Here is a 14,683-nt window from a genome sequence, read left to right as displayed (position 1 = left end):
TCCATTTAGGCTTTCTGAACATCCAGTCTTGGCCTGACAACATGACAGACTTGAGCGTTTTCTCCAACCTGGCAACTATTGGGGGAAGAGCGCTGTACAGGTGAGAACATAATAGCCTTGCTGGGATGATATTTTTTTAAATGATGAATGTAATTTATATTGTAGTGGTGTTAACACTGCCTCCATCAGAGCTCAGTGTAAATTCACCAATTTACTCAATTCAATCAGTGACTAAGGTACAGGTAACCAAAATGTTTTGACAGCTATTAATTACAAAATTGAAGCACCTGAATATATATTATTCCACAATCTCCACTTAACTTTTACAGCACTATAAAATATTAGCACTACCAGTAAATATTTTGTTGGATTTGACATTTAAACAACGTCGTCAAAAGGGTGTGACATGCACCAAATTTTGCTGTAGACTTATAGTTCTTTTCAATCGCTAGCAAGCAGAGGTCAAGAGGTCAAGAAAGACAACATTTGTTGTTGTAGGGTATAAACTGTACATAATGTGGTATTTGACCACTCTGCTGCAGTCACCGACTGGTCTGGTTTGCTTATGCTGATCAAAACATGTTAAAACATGTGAAACACACTGGGATTCACCTCTAGCCAATGAGTTTGGGCATAGTTCTTGGTGTCAGAGGTTGTGAGTTCAAACCTCAGCTGAGGCAGAAGGGATGTTGTAATGCTGATGATCTTTTTGTCTTCGTACTTTGTCTCTTGTTGCTTAGAATTGCCTGAATTTGTCCAAAATTGCCTGGCCCCGACCACCGCTGTGAAGCAGCTTTAATTTTTTTTTACGTATTTACAGTAAAATCTATTTTTCGTGGGAACTGTAAATCACCATGCACAATACATTTACTGTAATCGAAGCTAAATGCTGTGTTGCTGATTCATTCTAGTTACAATATATAATACAACATACAATAATTTAGTGCACCCAGTGAAGTGCTAAAAGGTTTTTTGATGATAAAATGCTGATTTATCTGAAAAAAAAAACTTTCAAACCTAAAAGATAAAATATATTTCATGTAATGCTCACTGTTGTTAATATTTTGTAGTTCAATGTTTGTTTCCAGAGTGAGATTTTTTGCCAGTGGTGTAGATGAATGAGCTTATTTTGAGACTTGTACAGTATGAAGTGTTCTGTTGGTGTTGTTGGGGATGAGATGATGTTTAGCTGAGATGCATGATGGAAATGCAGACTGTGTTAAAGCAGAAGTAAGCGATCGTTTTGGCTAACTTCGTTAGTTAGCAGCCCCCGCCCTCGTCATGGATCTATTGGTCCTCGTCCCTACGTCACCGCATTCACGCGCATCCCTTGGCTGCACACACAGCCCTTCATGCCGTTCTCTCTCCTCATTGGATAAAGGTTGTAGGATACAAGGAAGTATACAAGACGTTTTCTCCTCGGCTTACAGCAGAGCAGAGTGACTGACAGACCCGTGTTTCGGACCAGACACTCTATGTAAGCAATTGTCGTCGGAAGATATAACTATTTAAGACTTATGTTAACACAAATATTCCGCTTACTTCTGCTTTAACAGTTTTGGAAATGTGACTTCAGTTTCATCCAATGCTTGTTAGCAATTGAAAAAAAAACTGTAATAGCAATCTGAAGGTAAAAGAGAGTAGTGCTGTTCCAAATGGGTAAATAATATGTGTGTCTAGTAGTAGCTTATTTATGTTATCTGCAAATGAATAATACATGTGGTTAGAGTGGTCATGTTTCTGTATGATCACTGTGTCTGAAACACCATTTGTGAATTTTTGTTTTGACATTTAATAAGCAAGCATATTTAGCCATACCAAGTTCATGGAACATAATTAATTTTCATTTAATTTTTAGCGATTTGTCCGTAGGTAATTAGCTGTGACATTTGGATGGAAAAGTGTGTGCAGGCGGCTGAATGCATATTGTGGACTGTTGGCTGTTGCAGTGTCTTTGTGTGTGTGTGTGTGCATGTGTGCATGTGTGTCTGAGTGCGCACATGAGGGCGTGAGTGTGTGTGCTTGTGTGTCATCCACCTGCAGATGGAAACAGCAGGCTGCAGTACAAATTACAGGCTGCCACCCACCCTTGCCCTGTGCTTGATCTTGCATACCCTCTGTCTATCTGATGGCTCTGACACCCCACTGGCCTCCTGTCATTTCTAAACTGTGCAAGTGGGGCTTTTGGGAGAGGGTGGGGGTAGGCTTTGAAGACAAAAAAGAAGAATGAGCAGCCTACAGAAAGAATGAAAAATAATGGTGTTGCCATGGCATACAGAAAAATGTAATGAAAAAAAAACCCAACTAAAAACCAGAATTAAGCAGTGTTAGAAGTTTGATAAAATTAATGGAATACACGCATACCGCATCCAATATAAAACCTTACTCCTCACCTACAAAGCTCTCCACAACCTAGCCCCCACCTACCTCTGCGACCTCCTCCAAGAATACACTCCCTCACGCTCCCTCCGCTCAACCTCTGCTGGACTACTATCTATCCCCACATCACGCCTCAGTACCATGGGTGCCCGATCATTCAGCTGTTCAGCACCCAGGCTCTGGAACTCCCTCCCCCCACACATAAAACAGTCAGACTCCATCACAACCTTCAAGTCACAACTCAAAACTCACCTGTTCAAACTCGCACACAACCTATAACTGGTCACTGTCTTGATTGTTTGTTTGTTTTTGTTTTTCCACAATGTCTTGTTTTTAATAATGTTGTTAAGATTTTATGCTCTCTCATGCTCTGTAAGGTGACCTTGGGTGTCATGAAAGGCGCCTCTAAATTAAATGTATTATTATTATTATTATTATTACACACTGGTTCATGTTGAAATTACTGTGTGGTTATTTTATACAAAATGAGGTCATAGTGGCAATAATTAATACCATTTTTACATGTACACATTTTTTGGAATAAAGTTGGGAATATGAGTCATATAACCATCACAAACAGACCACTTGGTGATATGGCAGAATTATGATATGGGTTTTACTAAAAAACTGACTCAATCATCACCAGCTGTAAAGTAAATCCATCTCTTCTCCTGTGTTCCCTCCTTTTCCCTCCTGTCCCCTCTTCCTCTCCCTGATCCACTTCATCCTGTCTCCTCCCATCTTCCTTCAATTCCTGTTTGGTATCTCTCTTCACCTGCACCCAATTCTTCCCCTTCAGTGGGATCTCCCTGCTGGTGTTAAAGCAGCAGGGGATCTCATCACTGCAGCTTCAGTCCCTCAGAGAGATCAGCGCTGGGAATGTCCACATCGCAGAGAACAGCCAGCTTTGCTACTACAACACTGTCAACTGGACAAGACTCTTCCGCACTGCAAACCAGAAGGTTCTTGTCCGCAACAACCGAGGCCCACAGGAGTGCTGTAAGTTCATAGAATCAACAACCAACGTCAAAAACTAAAATCAGCCGATCTCATTTTTAGTTATTATGCACTGTCTTGCCATGTGTTAGCATCATCGTCATCTGTATTTACATGTTTAATCAATGCTGTCGCAGTAAAACATGCACAAGAGACAAATACAGTATGAAGATTGAAGATGTAATCACAATTCATTCAAAGAAATATACTGGTTCTTGAGCTTAATTTCCAGATTTTCAACAGTATAGCCATCATGTTGTTTCATCAGGAATGAAATGAACAGTTGCTTACTACTATAAATAACAGCTGCTCAGTTTCACACTCACAACACTGACGAAATTAATATAAGTCCTTATATGTCACCAGCAGGTAAAATTCTAGCATGTTTAAATTGATGAGAAGTTAGCGCACATCCTCTCTCCCAACAGTCCAAGTGGAAAGATTGCATTATCTTACCTTATCTTCAAAAGGAAACATATTTAAACCATGAGCTGATAAAGTCTTTATACTGCAGCTGTTGAATGATATGATATGAATTTTCTATTTTGACTGTTTTTAGATTTAATCCTCACTGTTATCAACTGTATTTTTATACAGTGTTTTTTATATTCCAATCTCACATTCAACATCAATTGTGCAGCTCCAGGCACCATGAGGGGGTTCTTTTCTTGTTTCCTGCTTTGACGAACTTGTTCACACTTACAGTATAAATGGGTTATAGATGCTTTAGATCTAGATGAGAAGGTTCAAACATAAGTGGTCTGAAAGAATTTGCTGACCTGACAAAACATCAAATTAAGTCTTTTAGATCTGTTTTCAAAACAGAAATCAAGTTGGATATTTTGAGGGAAAGAGCTTGAGGGAAAAAGCTTTTTTGTTTTTTGTAATAATTTCACAATGCCACTAGACAGTACTGACACACTAAACATATAATAGTAGAAAGAGATTAGGCTTTTGCAATGTTTGGACGCTATTATCTCCCAAATTTATGATGACAACTACAAAAACAAACCCATAATTAGACCATTCGAACTATTCATAGAATGCAAGGTTTGGCCAAGTTAAAGAAAAATAACTAACTTCTTGAGATAAAAATTATATTTCTACAAATGGACACGCTTTTATTATATCACTGCCACAAGTGTTAAAACATTATTCATTTATGTATAATGTTCATTAATGAGCCAGTATTTGCATTATTGAGTTGGCACCTTTTCACTGTTCATGTGCTCCTTTCCCCTGGGCGGTTCCTTAATGTTGAGCACACGCACACACACACACACACATAGACATACTCATGCCCTTCAGTGACTTTGAAGACTTTGGGTGTGACTTAAGAGTCACACACTGCTCTCCTTGGCATGGCTCTGCATGTGTGCATCGGAGTGTGTGTGTGTGTGTGTGTGTGTGTGTGTGTGTGTGTGTGTGTGTGTGTGTGTGTGTGTGTGTGTGTGTGTGTGTGTACACTTGACTGAGCATAGCAGCGACTGGAAAAGGGCAGGTCTTGCACAGGACAGCACAGACAGAGGACAAGCAGTCTGCATGTGTCTATTTATTTTATGGTTAATAGTGATGAACTGTAGAAACATCACCAGGTAGTTGGAGAAACCTGAAACCACTGTAACCAATTTTTACTGTATAATTGCACTTCATATAAGATGAAGTATAAGTTGCATAGGTTAGGGTGTAAAGATGGTAGATGCTGTCAGCAGCAAATATTATAGAATATTTGTTTTTGTCAAATTATGATTGAAATTCATTTAAAACACATCAAAACTTATGTCACATCAACCATCCCCCTTTTTTTATTTTCATTTTTCAGTTAAAGGGGGTTTCTTTTAGAGGTTCTTCATAACCAGTTCATGGGAAGGTGTCACATACTGCACAGAATGTAAAGCCCCTTGAGGCAAACGTCAATATGATATTAGGCTGTATGTTTTTGACTGACTTTATAACAGCCTCGTCTTAATGGGTTGCCCCCTTCAAGTCTGTCTGGTTTTTGCTTTGGATTAATGGATTGTTTTTAAGGAAAATGTGTATATATATATATAAAGAATTTTATGAAAATTAATAAAATATTAAGAGAGCTAGAATTACAGTAGATCCAAGGATTCAGTCACATAACAGATTCTTAGAGGTGATGATAGAGTCCTTAAACATATTGTTGAGTGATGGCTCATTAGCAATAAAATGTCAGTGTCTTATAATGATGTTTGTAAAGTCTGACCCTTGGGGAGAGAGAAAAACATTTTGTTTTCTTCACATACTTCATCAAAAAGGTCAATCCTTAGGCTAGAAAGTGCACTAGTAACAGCGCCTTGAATGCACTCAGCAGAACAAACCGTCTCCAGAAAGAGCGGTTTCATATCCATAGCCTTCTCATTGATGCCTTTAAAGGCCAAGCACCACATACACACAGTCTGGCTCTTGTTCTGCACATCTTCCTGACTCTTCCTGATGAATTGCAACTTTGTCATGGTATTATGACATGGTGCAAAGCTCAACACACAGAGGTCTAATCAGGCAGGAAACACGAAAACGTGTGTTTTTGATAGGGTCTGTACATTATGGCAGACAAATTCACTGTCCAGGAGCACTGTTCTGGTACATGTACACTTTTCATACTTGATCAACATATTTTTAAAAATATTATTAAAAAAAAAGAAAAAATTAAAAATACACATTGGGAATCAGCCTTTGTGAGCTTTTATTATTCTCTGCACTCAGTTTTGGTTTAATTACTTAAGTCTACCTAATTGCTGTTTCTGATACTTTAAAAAGACATAGAATAGCACCAAGGTGATGAAAAGCCTGTGTCATTGGGGACATTTTGACATGTTACAGTAGGAATTGCACAGGTGTAAATAGTCAGATTGATGAGTGCTGCTTCATTTTCACTTGAATGCATCAGAGCTATTGTTGATGTTCTTACAAACACCTGTGTGTGTTTTCTTCTAGTCAAAGTCTCTGCTGAATATAAAAGGCCCATTGAAAACAAACAGGTGCCCTACTTAGACAACATACTGTAAGTGTTAGCAGCTCAACTTGAAGCAAAATTGCCATGATTGACTTGTAAGAAATACCCCTGCAGATGGAAACAATGCAGCTCAGTTTAGAAATAAAAGATCTTTTGTCACATGACAATTTGGCCAATCAGAAGTGTCCAAGGTGATATCATTCTGGAGCTTCACAGCTTCGAGTGATTATATTATAACAAGTCTTTGACACAGCTTCTTTACACATTTGAACAAAGTATGCCACACAGTCTTCTCTAATATTTCAAAAATCTAAAATGTTAATTCATATTATTCTACATGATGTATTATTCAAATAAAATACTCATCCCCACACTCTGTAGCGACCACGCTTTATTTTCAGTTGTGCCTTTGACACAGAGGTGAGAGAGGCCAATAGTGCAGACGAGAGTTCCACCTACACTAATCTGTTAACCACCAGTGCAGTTCACAGACAGGTTTGTGTTTGTTCACTGCGTGTTTCTTTATTGCTTTATTTTCTATTCTTTTTGATTTTCGAGTCATATTTTCTTTGCTCTTTTTTCTTCTTCCTTTCCTCCAGTTACAAACCCTTATCACAGTTATCCTGTCTCACATGGGATTCAAAAAGGCACCTGTCAGCTCAAACCCCATGGGCTTTTGTTTTCCAACCGTGTCAGAAACATCTGAAGTTGGTATCTTTTTGATCCTGCTGTATAGTTAAAAAGCCATCCAACCTCTCCCCCTCCCTTGTTTATTTCCTTTTTTCAGCACCCATCATGCCTCCTTATCTTCCACTTTGCCTGGTCAGTTTCCCTACGGCACAGGAAACCCTAGAGGTGGTTTTGTCTCATGTGAAAGGCAAAGCTTTCATCCTCAGCTCGCAAAAGAACCACTTGATTTCTCCATATGCATCCTTATGCCTGAAATTTTAAGCATTATAACGATTGGTATGGCTGATGCCTAAGCATAGCCCCTGGCTTACATGCAAAGACCTTGAAACAGGAAGAGAAGAGAAGAGAAGAGAAGAGAAGAGAAGAGAAGAGAAGAGAAGAGAAGAGAAGAGAAGAGAAGAGAAGAGAAGAGAAGAGAAGAGAAGAGAAGAGAAGAGAAGAGAAGAGAAGAGAAGAGATCTTGGCCGGCAGTTGTAGTTCTGAAATCCACCGACAAGGGGGAAATCACGTCAGACGCAGATGGGATGATAAAAGTTCCAAGTCTTTCTGCAGTGCTGTCACCGTGTTACTTCAACACTCTCATTTTGTCGCTGTAATAATCTCAGATGTACCAGCCTTTGTAGAACCGAGTACTGAAGGGGGACAAAAGAGCGTAAGAGAGATAAGAGATACAGACACTAGAAGAGAATAGAGCAGGGTAGATGTAATGGCCTGAGTCTGTTGGTGCTACAGAAGAAACAGACTCAGAAACAGACAGAACAGCATACAAATTGTTCACTATGAATGGGGAAGGAGAAAGAGGTATTTTCTTTCTATGACTAAATGCAATTCAGATTAAATGAAACCAACGATTTGTACACTTGTATCTTTGTAAATCTACACACACTTGTGGCTTTTAGTCTTGCTTTACATGGCTAACATAGTTAAAGTACTGTGCTCATGTATGAATTGTTGAAAGCAGATGACAGATTCCCCCCCCCCCCCTCCAAGTTGTTAGTAAATCGTTATTAATTATCAGTGTCAGTTGAGTATATATATTTGAATTTCACCAACAATGAGAAATGTGTGGAAACAATTTTGGAGTGAACATTTTAGAGTAGACTTCAAATAAATAGAGTGTTTTTTTTTCTGCCCTCCTTTTTTGTAAGCCTAACTTAAATAAACAAGTCTGTCGGGCATCAGCAGGTGCTTTCTGGGTCCCATCAGTGCTTTGTCACCATTTGCTCAGCATTCTTTTAATGAAGCAGCTCAGCATACACTCCCCCCTTTGCTCGCTTGACAGTGAGCCGTATCACACAATACTGTACACGCACCACATATGAATACAGACTATTTATACAAACATAGAACATACAGTACCAGGCGACCTTTCATTTCTTCCGGGAGGCTAATTATTCTGTGATTGCTCAATGCATATTGTCTAACAATTTCTTGTTTGCTGAATAGGAATATCACAGTTCCTCAGCATGTGTTTGAGCTCGACACCCATTTCTCTCTCATGCTGCAATTACTCCTGCCATTGCGAAAAGTCATCTCACAAAAACAAACCTTTCACAAGCCAACTTAAACAAGCAGCTGCTCTGTGGAAGCGGCGTCACTTAATGCAGAAGTGAACCCTTTGCATATTACGTATGCCTTAGCACGCACCAACATGTCTGTTCATGTATAATGTGATTATTTTAGCTTAGATTATATCATTTCATATACAAAGAATTCAATTCACAATGTAGGGTTTGTTCTCTGTACGAACACAGAGTCATTAAAACACAACTGCATTCAAGGTGAATGTCATACAATGTCGTATTTAATACTCTTTGTCTTTGTGTATGTTTGTGTTGAGCAGCCAAGGAGCACATGGTGTGTGACCCGCTGTGTTCAGATGCAGGATGTTGGGGTCCTGGCCCAGACCAGTGCCTCTCCTGCAGATACTTCAGCCATGGACGAACCTGTGTGGATAGCTGCAACCTTTACGAAGGGTGAGCGAGTAATGCATGTGCATGTACACCTACACTCAGATAATCATAACAGTATTTTTGCTACCCAAGGGAATAGAGGGGGAAAAAACAAGACAAAACACAAGGACATGCGAAAATTGATTGAAATTGAAAATTGAATTCTGTTGTACACAGGTATCACCTCTGTAGTGGGCATTAGATAATAATGAAAATAGTAACAAGAATAGATTTGCTTCACGTCAACAAAGCCCCATTTCATACATGTAAAACAGTTCCTTGAGAATGTGTCAAGGTTGCATTCAAATGTTAAATAGTGAAGGTGAACCAACTTATGTGAAAACTAAGAAAACCTCTGCTAACAGCATTAAAAATACATTTTTTTTATTGGATAAAACATGAACCTTCAGAAAGGAAGAGCATTATTAATTATGTGGTGCAAGGTTCCTGCAAGATACAAAACAGGCTAGTTTTTGTTCTTGTTTGTTATGTTCTGGTGCTGCTAGTTACAGTATAAAGCATTAGCTGGACACTTGTGTATAAGGTCACCGTTAAAAAGGCCATTTTATTATCAATGGCATAATGTAAAGAAGAAAGAAAATTGTAAGGTTGTCACAGAGATGGTCAAGTAGTATTGCAATGAACTGATTTTTTTTTTTAGCCAATTACAGTGTTACACAACCCAAACAATAAGCACTTTATATTTCAATGGGTTCTCACAGCTGTTATCAATCGTTCGCCCTCAAAACAGTGCAATTAATTATACTCTTCAGCATCTACAGTTAATGTTGAGACTCAAGTGCACTCAAGCAAGGGACATATTGCGTTCAATACATTTTATATAGCATGTGAATAGAGCTGCACACAGACAGGCATAGACCTACACAAAGACCTTGGATATATAAGCTACAATGGAAAGTTTCTTCCAAGTCTCTATGGTAACCAACGAGTGCCTTTTTAAGCATTGGATGTGCTTAGAGAAAACATTCACCTCATCACATCAAGGAACTACAGTAAAAGGTAATACAGCCCTGTGCCAATGCCTCAGGGAATTTTAAATTGCGAAGACAGATACATGAAATACTGGACATGATTCACAAACCTGTGCTCATTTTTGGGTATAAACGGTGTATGCATGTGTGTGTCATTGTTCTGTGTATCAGGATGACATTTGGTTTTCCACTGAGTTGTCAGGTAACAGGTTCCTGGTCTTTAGCAGAGACACACTGCGGTAATATCATGTAGCTCAGCAGACCTACTTTAACTGTGGTGGATCATCCCTTTTGATCTGCATGCCTATGTTGGGTGCTTCATTTTAAAATGAAACTCATGCTAATGTTTCCACAAGAATGTGAAAAAAAATATTTATTTTGCATATATACAGTGATGGAAAGATCAAAAATGCAGATTTTGCCTACTTCTTTCACTGTCACTCTTCTTTGATACCATAACATACAGATTAGCATTGTGGATTGAAGATCGAGTTGTTTTCTATGTCAAGTATTGAACCTTGACAATATGTTTCAAGAGAGTGAGGCAGAAGTAAAAAGTGCTCCACTGATCATATCAAGGAAAAAAACACAATCCATTGATATCAGTTTAAAAGATTCCTGTTGGGCCGGGCTGGTTGCTGGGCTGCAAGGCTGAGGAAGGGAGCGGAAAAGTAAGAGAGATCAATAGTGCTGCGTGTGGTGATCGGCCCAGTGGAGCAGACATCACAGCCAAGGTGGTTCTGTGAGGCCATCCCCTCCATCATGTCTGCACCACAGCAAACGACACTCAGTTCAGTCTTGCAGCTCTGTCCATCTGCTTATTGTTTATGTGCTTGTATCTTTATCATTGCACTGGACTGTTGCTGGTTCATTTTACATGGATCAAAATATCAAGTACAAGAAACTAAAAACTGTGTCTGAAAAGAGAGAGAAGATGTTAAATTCAACTCTGTGACTACACGAGTGGACAGGAAACAGGAGGAACACAGCAGCTGTGGGTTTGAAACCGCAGCTCCCAGTAAATACAGTCTACAGACATAACAGTCAGAGGTTTATTTGTCATAAGTATGAGGAATAACTCATACTAAACTTTTTTTGCTCTTGCTTAATTGGAAATTCAATCAAAAAAAAAATCTAGAATCTAAAAATCAAATATGTCTGGTGTTGCATTTACTGTTTCATTGTCTGCTTCCAATTCTAAGGACACATTCTCTATATTTATTTATTATATATATATATATATATATATATATATATATATATATATATATATATACAGTATATATTCCTTTTACTACATGATTCTTGTGAAGTGTTACACAGGCCGGATGTGTCAGATGGGTTTTGATGGGTCAGTACAAGTCCTGGGCCGACTTTTTATTCCCACCCTGCCCCGAGGAAGACCTGCTGCACAACCTGCTAATCAAAAGTTAAAATTCAGTTCAAGAACAGCCCAAGGCTCTTTGTTCCAGCTTTCAAATTCAGCAGTTTTTTTTCTGTTTACTATGAATGATATTAAGAGCCAGAGGGCGAAAATAACAATTTAAGATGTGGTGGTAACTGGTGGTTTAAAAGGCTCCCCTGCTGAGTGTCAAAATGATCGGGGTCCCCTGACTTTAGAGGAAGTATCGCTTTATGCTCGGCACCTGATGAGACCTGCTCCCCCAGTGAGTTGTGTTAATGACATTTTGCCTTGCCGAACAGCTGGAAAGATGCTTTTATGTTCAAAGTCCCAAGTTGATCAAAAAAGTTTTGGTGGCCGCATTGGAGAAGATTGAGGAGGACCGGAAGGTGCTGTTAGGGCAGGGGGGCTAGGCGTGTCACTGCGTGTCACAGTCACTGCTTGCGCACGGGGCCACGCCCTGCCTACCTGTCCACCTGCACGTCAGCACCACCCACACCATCAGGGTCACCAGCACAGCCAAACAGGGCTTTACTGAACGCAATATCAACCCCTCACCTTCTTAGCATTGTCACACATTGTAGTGCACTGAGTCACACTTGTATTATAATTTCATATGAATTATTTATAATTATTGCCTGTAGTTATTTATTATTTATAATTCTTCAGGCCTATAGTCCAAGTTTGTGTTGCACCACCTTGATTGCATGAGAGTCTAGACAACTTCAAATCAGGTGTATTACAAAAACTTAAAGGACAGGCAGCTAAGGACACAGTGGTACCAGTCAAAACTCCTACAGTATTAACAAAATGAATCATACTGGAGATAGAAACAAAACATATCAAAATCTGACTCCAGAAAAACTCTTCTTTTTGTAAAAAAAAAAAAAAGAAAGAAAGAAGAAGAAGAAGAAAAGAAAAAAAGGTGAGACCTAGTTTGTGTGGAATTAGCTGCAGCAGCACAAGGGCAAGAAAAGAAATCCCTACACAGCATGCAGTATTTATTGTGTTGTGAATTTACTTTTCTTTCATCTCACCTGAGTATATTGACAACACAGCATGGGCCAGGCAGCAGCAAAATGGCAAGAAGCTTGAATTGCTGTATATCTGAAATGCTTTCTGAATGGCTGTTGAAAATGTTTACAAAGTCACAACAATTTGGATGTTATTGTTCAAAATAACATACAGGTGTTTTTACTTGTACGTGTCAACGCAATGGTTTGGCAGTGATAATTATGTGTAAAAGCCTTTTGAAATGAAAGTGTATTTTTCATCACACCCAGCTACTACAGATTTAATATTCATGGTACATGTGTCGCTGCATCGTTGTCCTGCAACAGAGAAAATACAGGAAAACAGAGCAGAGCAGAACACTGTTCCACAGTCTTTAGTCCTAAGCGTCAATGATATCTTCCAACGACACAGCAGCCTTTATTATTTCAACCAGCACACACCCAGACAAAAGCTTAGCTCCCTAGCCTCCTGGAAGGTTTTCTGAAGGCCAGATGAAGCATAATTAATACTAATTTGATTTAGATCCCACTGGGCTGACTTTTTCTTTTTTTTTCTATTGCCAGGATAGAACGTTCAGTTTTCTTTCCCTGATCAAAAGAGAAGGACCCAAAAGTCTTTCTCCTTGTCCTATAGTGACAAAGGCAAAGTGCCAACTCAGTCGCACTGTGGTCAAATTTAATGACTTTTGGAGGCCACTCTGGTGTTCTACTACAATAAGGGGATTGTAGAAATTGAATAACAAGGCACTTAATTTAATTGATTTTTGAAAACGTTACACCCCTAGCAGGTATTGCACCTTTCAACTGTGTCGACCCCCTGAGTGATGCTATCAGTATTACAGTTAGCTAATTAGCTACAATGCTTGTGGGTAAAAAGGTTTCTGTGTGTGTATGTGTGTGTCTAGGGCTACATAATGTATTTGTAGTATACATAATAACATAACATAATGTATAATATTGTAACAAACAAGGTTAAATCTATCCACTACTAACACTTCCTCTTCATCGTTCCCTGCAGTATTCTTAGCTTTGAAAGTGTTACCGTGAACCCTGAACTGACTCAGACATGAATGACTGAAAAGGATCATTCACAAACTTGTGCTCAACAGGATCAAAGCTCGTTAATATGGCCACTGTAGAAGGGAGAGTAGCTGATAACTACAAGTGTGAAACAATGAAAATGATAATGAAGTGTAATATCTGATCCCATGAAACTCTACTGATTTGTATATAAGTTTATTATTTTCATTTATCACCTATTTGTTTATTTATGGCATAGGTTGATGCGGTATTATTGCTGTTATATTATATATTATATTATATCATTATTGTTAACTTTTTTGTGTGTGTGTCCTCTCAACATTAGCCTCCTGTTAGAGCTCCAGCCACTGACTGTTATGACACCTGAATAATGGGAGGAGTTTTCACTGTTTTTGATTTGATTGAAAATCTTTTTTTTCCACTTCATTATCTTGCTTGGCAAAGCTTGGTTTAAGATAAATATGTTGAATGATTAAATGACATGAAATGGAGGAGATAGATGGTTTATTGCCCAGTGCCTCCCTTCAGCTAAAGCAAATGAACACATTTGATACAAACATCTGTACAGGCTGAAGACACAAAGCCTCTTTCACAAATAATGTTTTTCTCCTCTTGTCTCTCACTCTCTTTGCTCCCCACCCATTTCAATCCCTCCATCCCTCCACCTCTCTCAGGGATATTCGAGAGTATGCCAATGGGTCAATGTGCGTGGACTGTGATGCCCAGTGTGAGCGAGCCGACGATGACTCTCTGACCTGCCACGGTCCGGTAAGCTTCCCCCTGTAGGCAGCACTAGTGAAGCAGACTGACTCACTCACTGTCGTCAACAGCAAAGAGGGCTATCGTTTGAGCAGCTTTTTTACATTTCATTTCATTCTATCTCATCATTAAAGAGGAATACCATTAACATAAAAAGAAATACACATGGTGGCATGATGCCATCGTTGAAAGACAAACTGCAGAGGCCACACCCCAAGACTAATCTAAGTTATAACGTGACAGTGAACAGAAAGCTGACATAAAAGGGCTGCCTTTTGTGAATTAAGATTTATGCTTTTTACCAGATTTACCAGACAATTTTTAAAGTTTGTCTTCCAACAATAATCAACAAATCCCCCCCATAAAGAACACTGCTTCACTCTCCACAAACCAAAAAATTACTTGGGGCTGCAGACATTCCCTGTGGTCATCTCCAACAATGATTAATTAGTGTATTAGCACTTTATATTAGCCTCTCAGCT

General features: G+C 39.0%; 1 protein-coding gene across 2 annotated transcripts in view; it reads left to right on the top strand.

Moving 5' to 3' along the window:
- The window catches only part of erbb4b (erb-b2 receptor tyrosine kinase 4b), a 323,074-nt gene that overhangs the window by 235,114 nt on the left and 73,277 nt on the right, over window positions 1-14,683 (top strand). For both annotated transcript variants that reach the window (XM_085766219.1, XM_085766220.1), the window contains exons 11-14: window positions 10-100; window positions 3,179-3,378; window positions 8,886-9,018; window positions 14,117-14,210. In XM_085766219.1, coding sequence (XP_085622345.1) covers window positions 10-100; window positions 3,179-3,378; window positions 8,886-9,018; window positions 14,117-14,210 — 518 coding nt within the window. The remainder of the gene's footprint in view (window positions 1-9; window positions 101-3,178; window positions 3,379-8,885; window positions 9,019-14,116; window positions 14,211-14,683) is intronic.

This window comes from Trachurus japonicus, chromosome 21 (assembly GCF_045865225.1).
Source record: "Trachurus japonicus isolate A0001 chromosome 21, Traja_1.0".
Taxonomy (NCBI): domain Eukaryota; kingdom Metazoa; phylum Chordata; class Actinopteri; order Carangiformes; family Carangidae; genus Trachurus; species Trachurus japonicus.
This window is presented reverse-complemented; position numbering and strand designations above follow the sequence as displayed.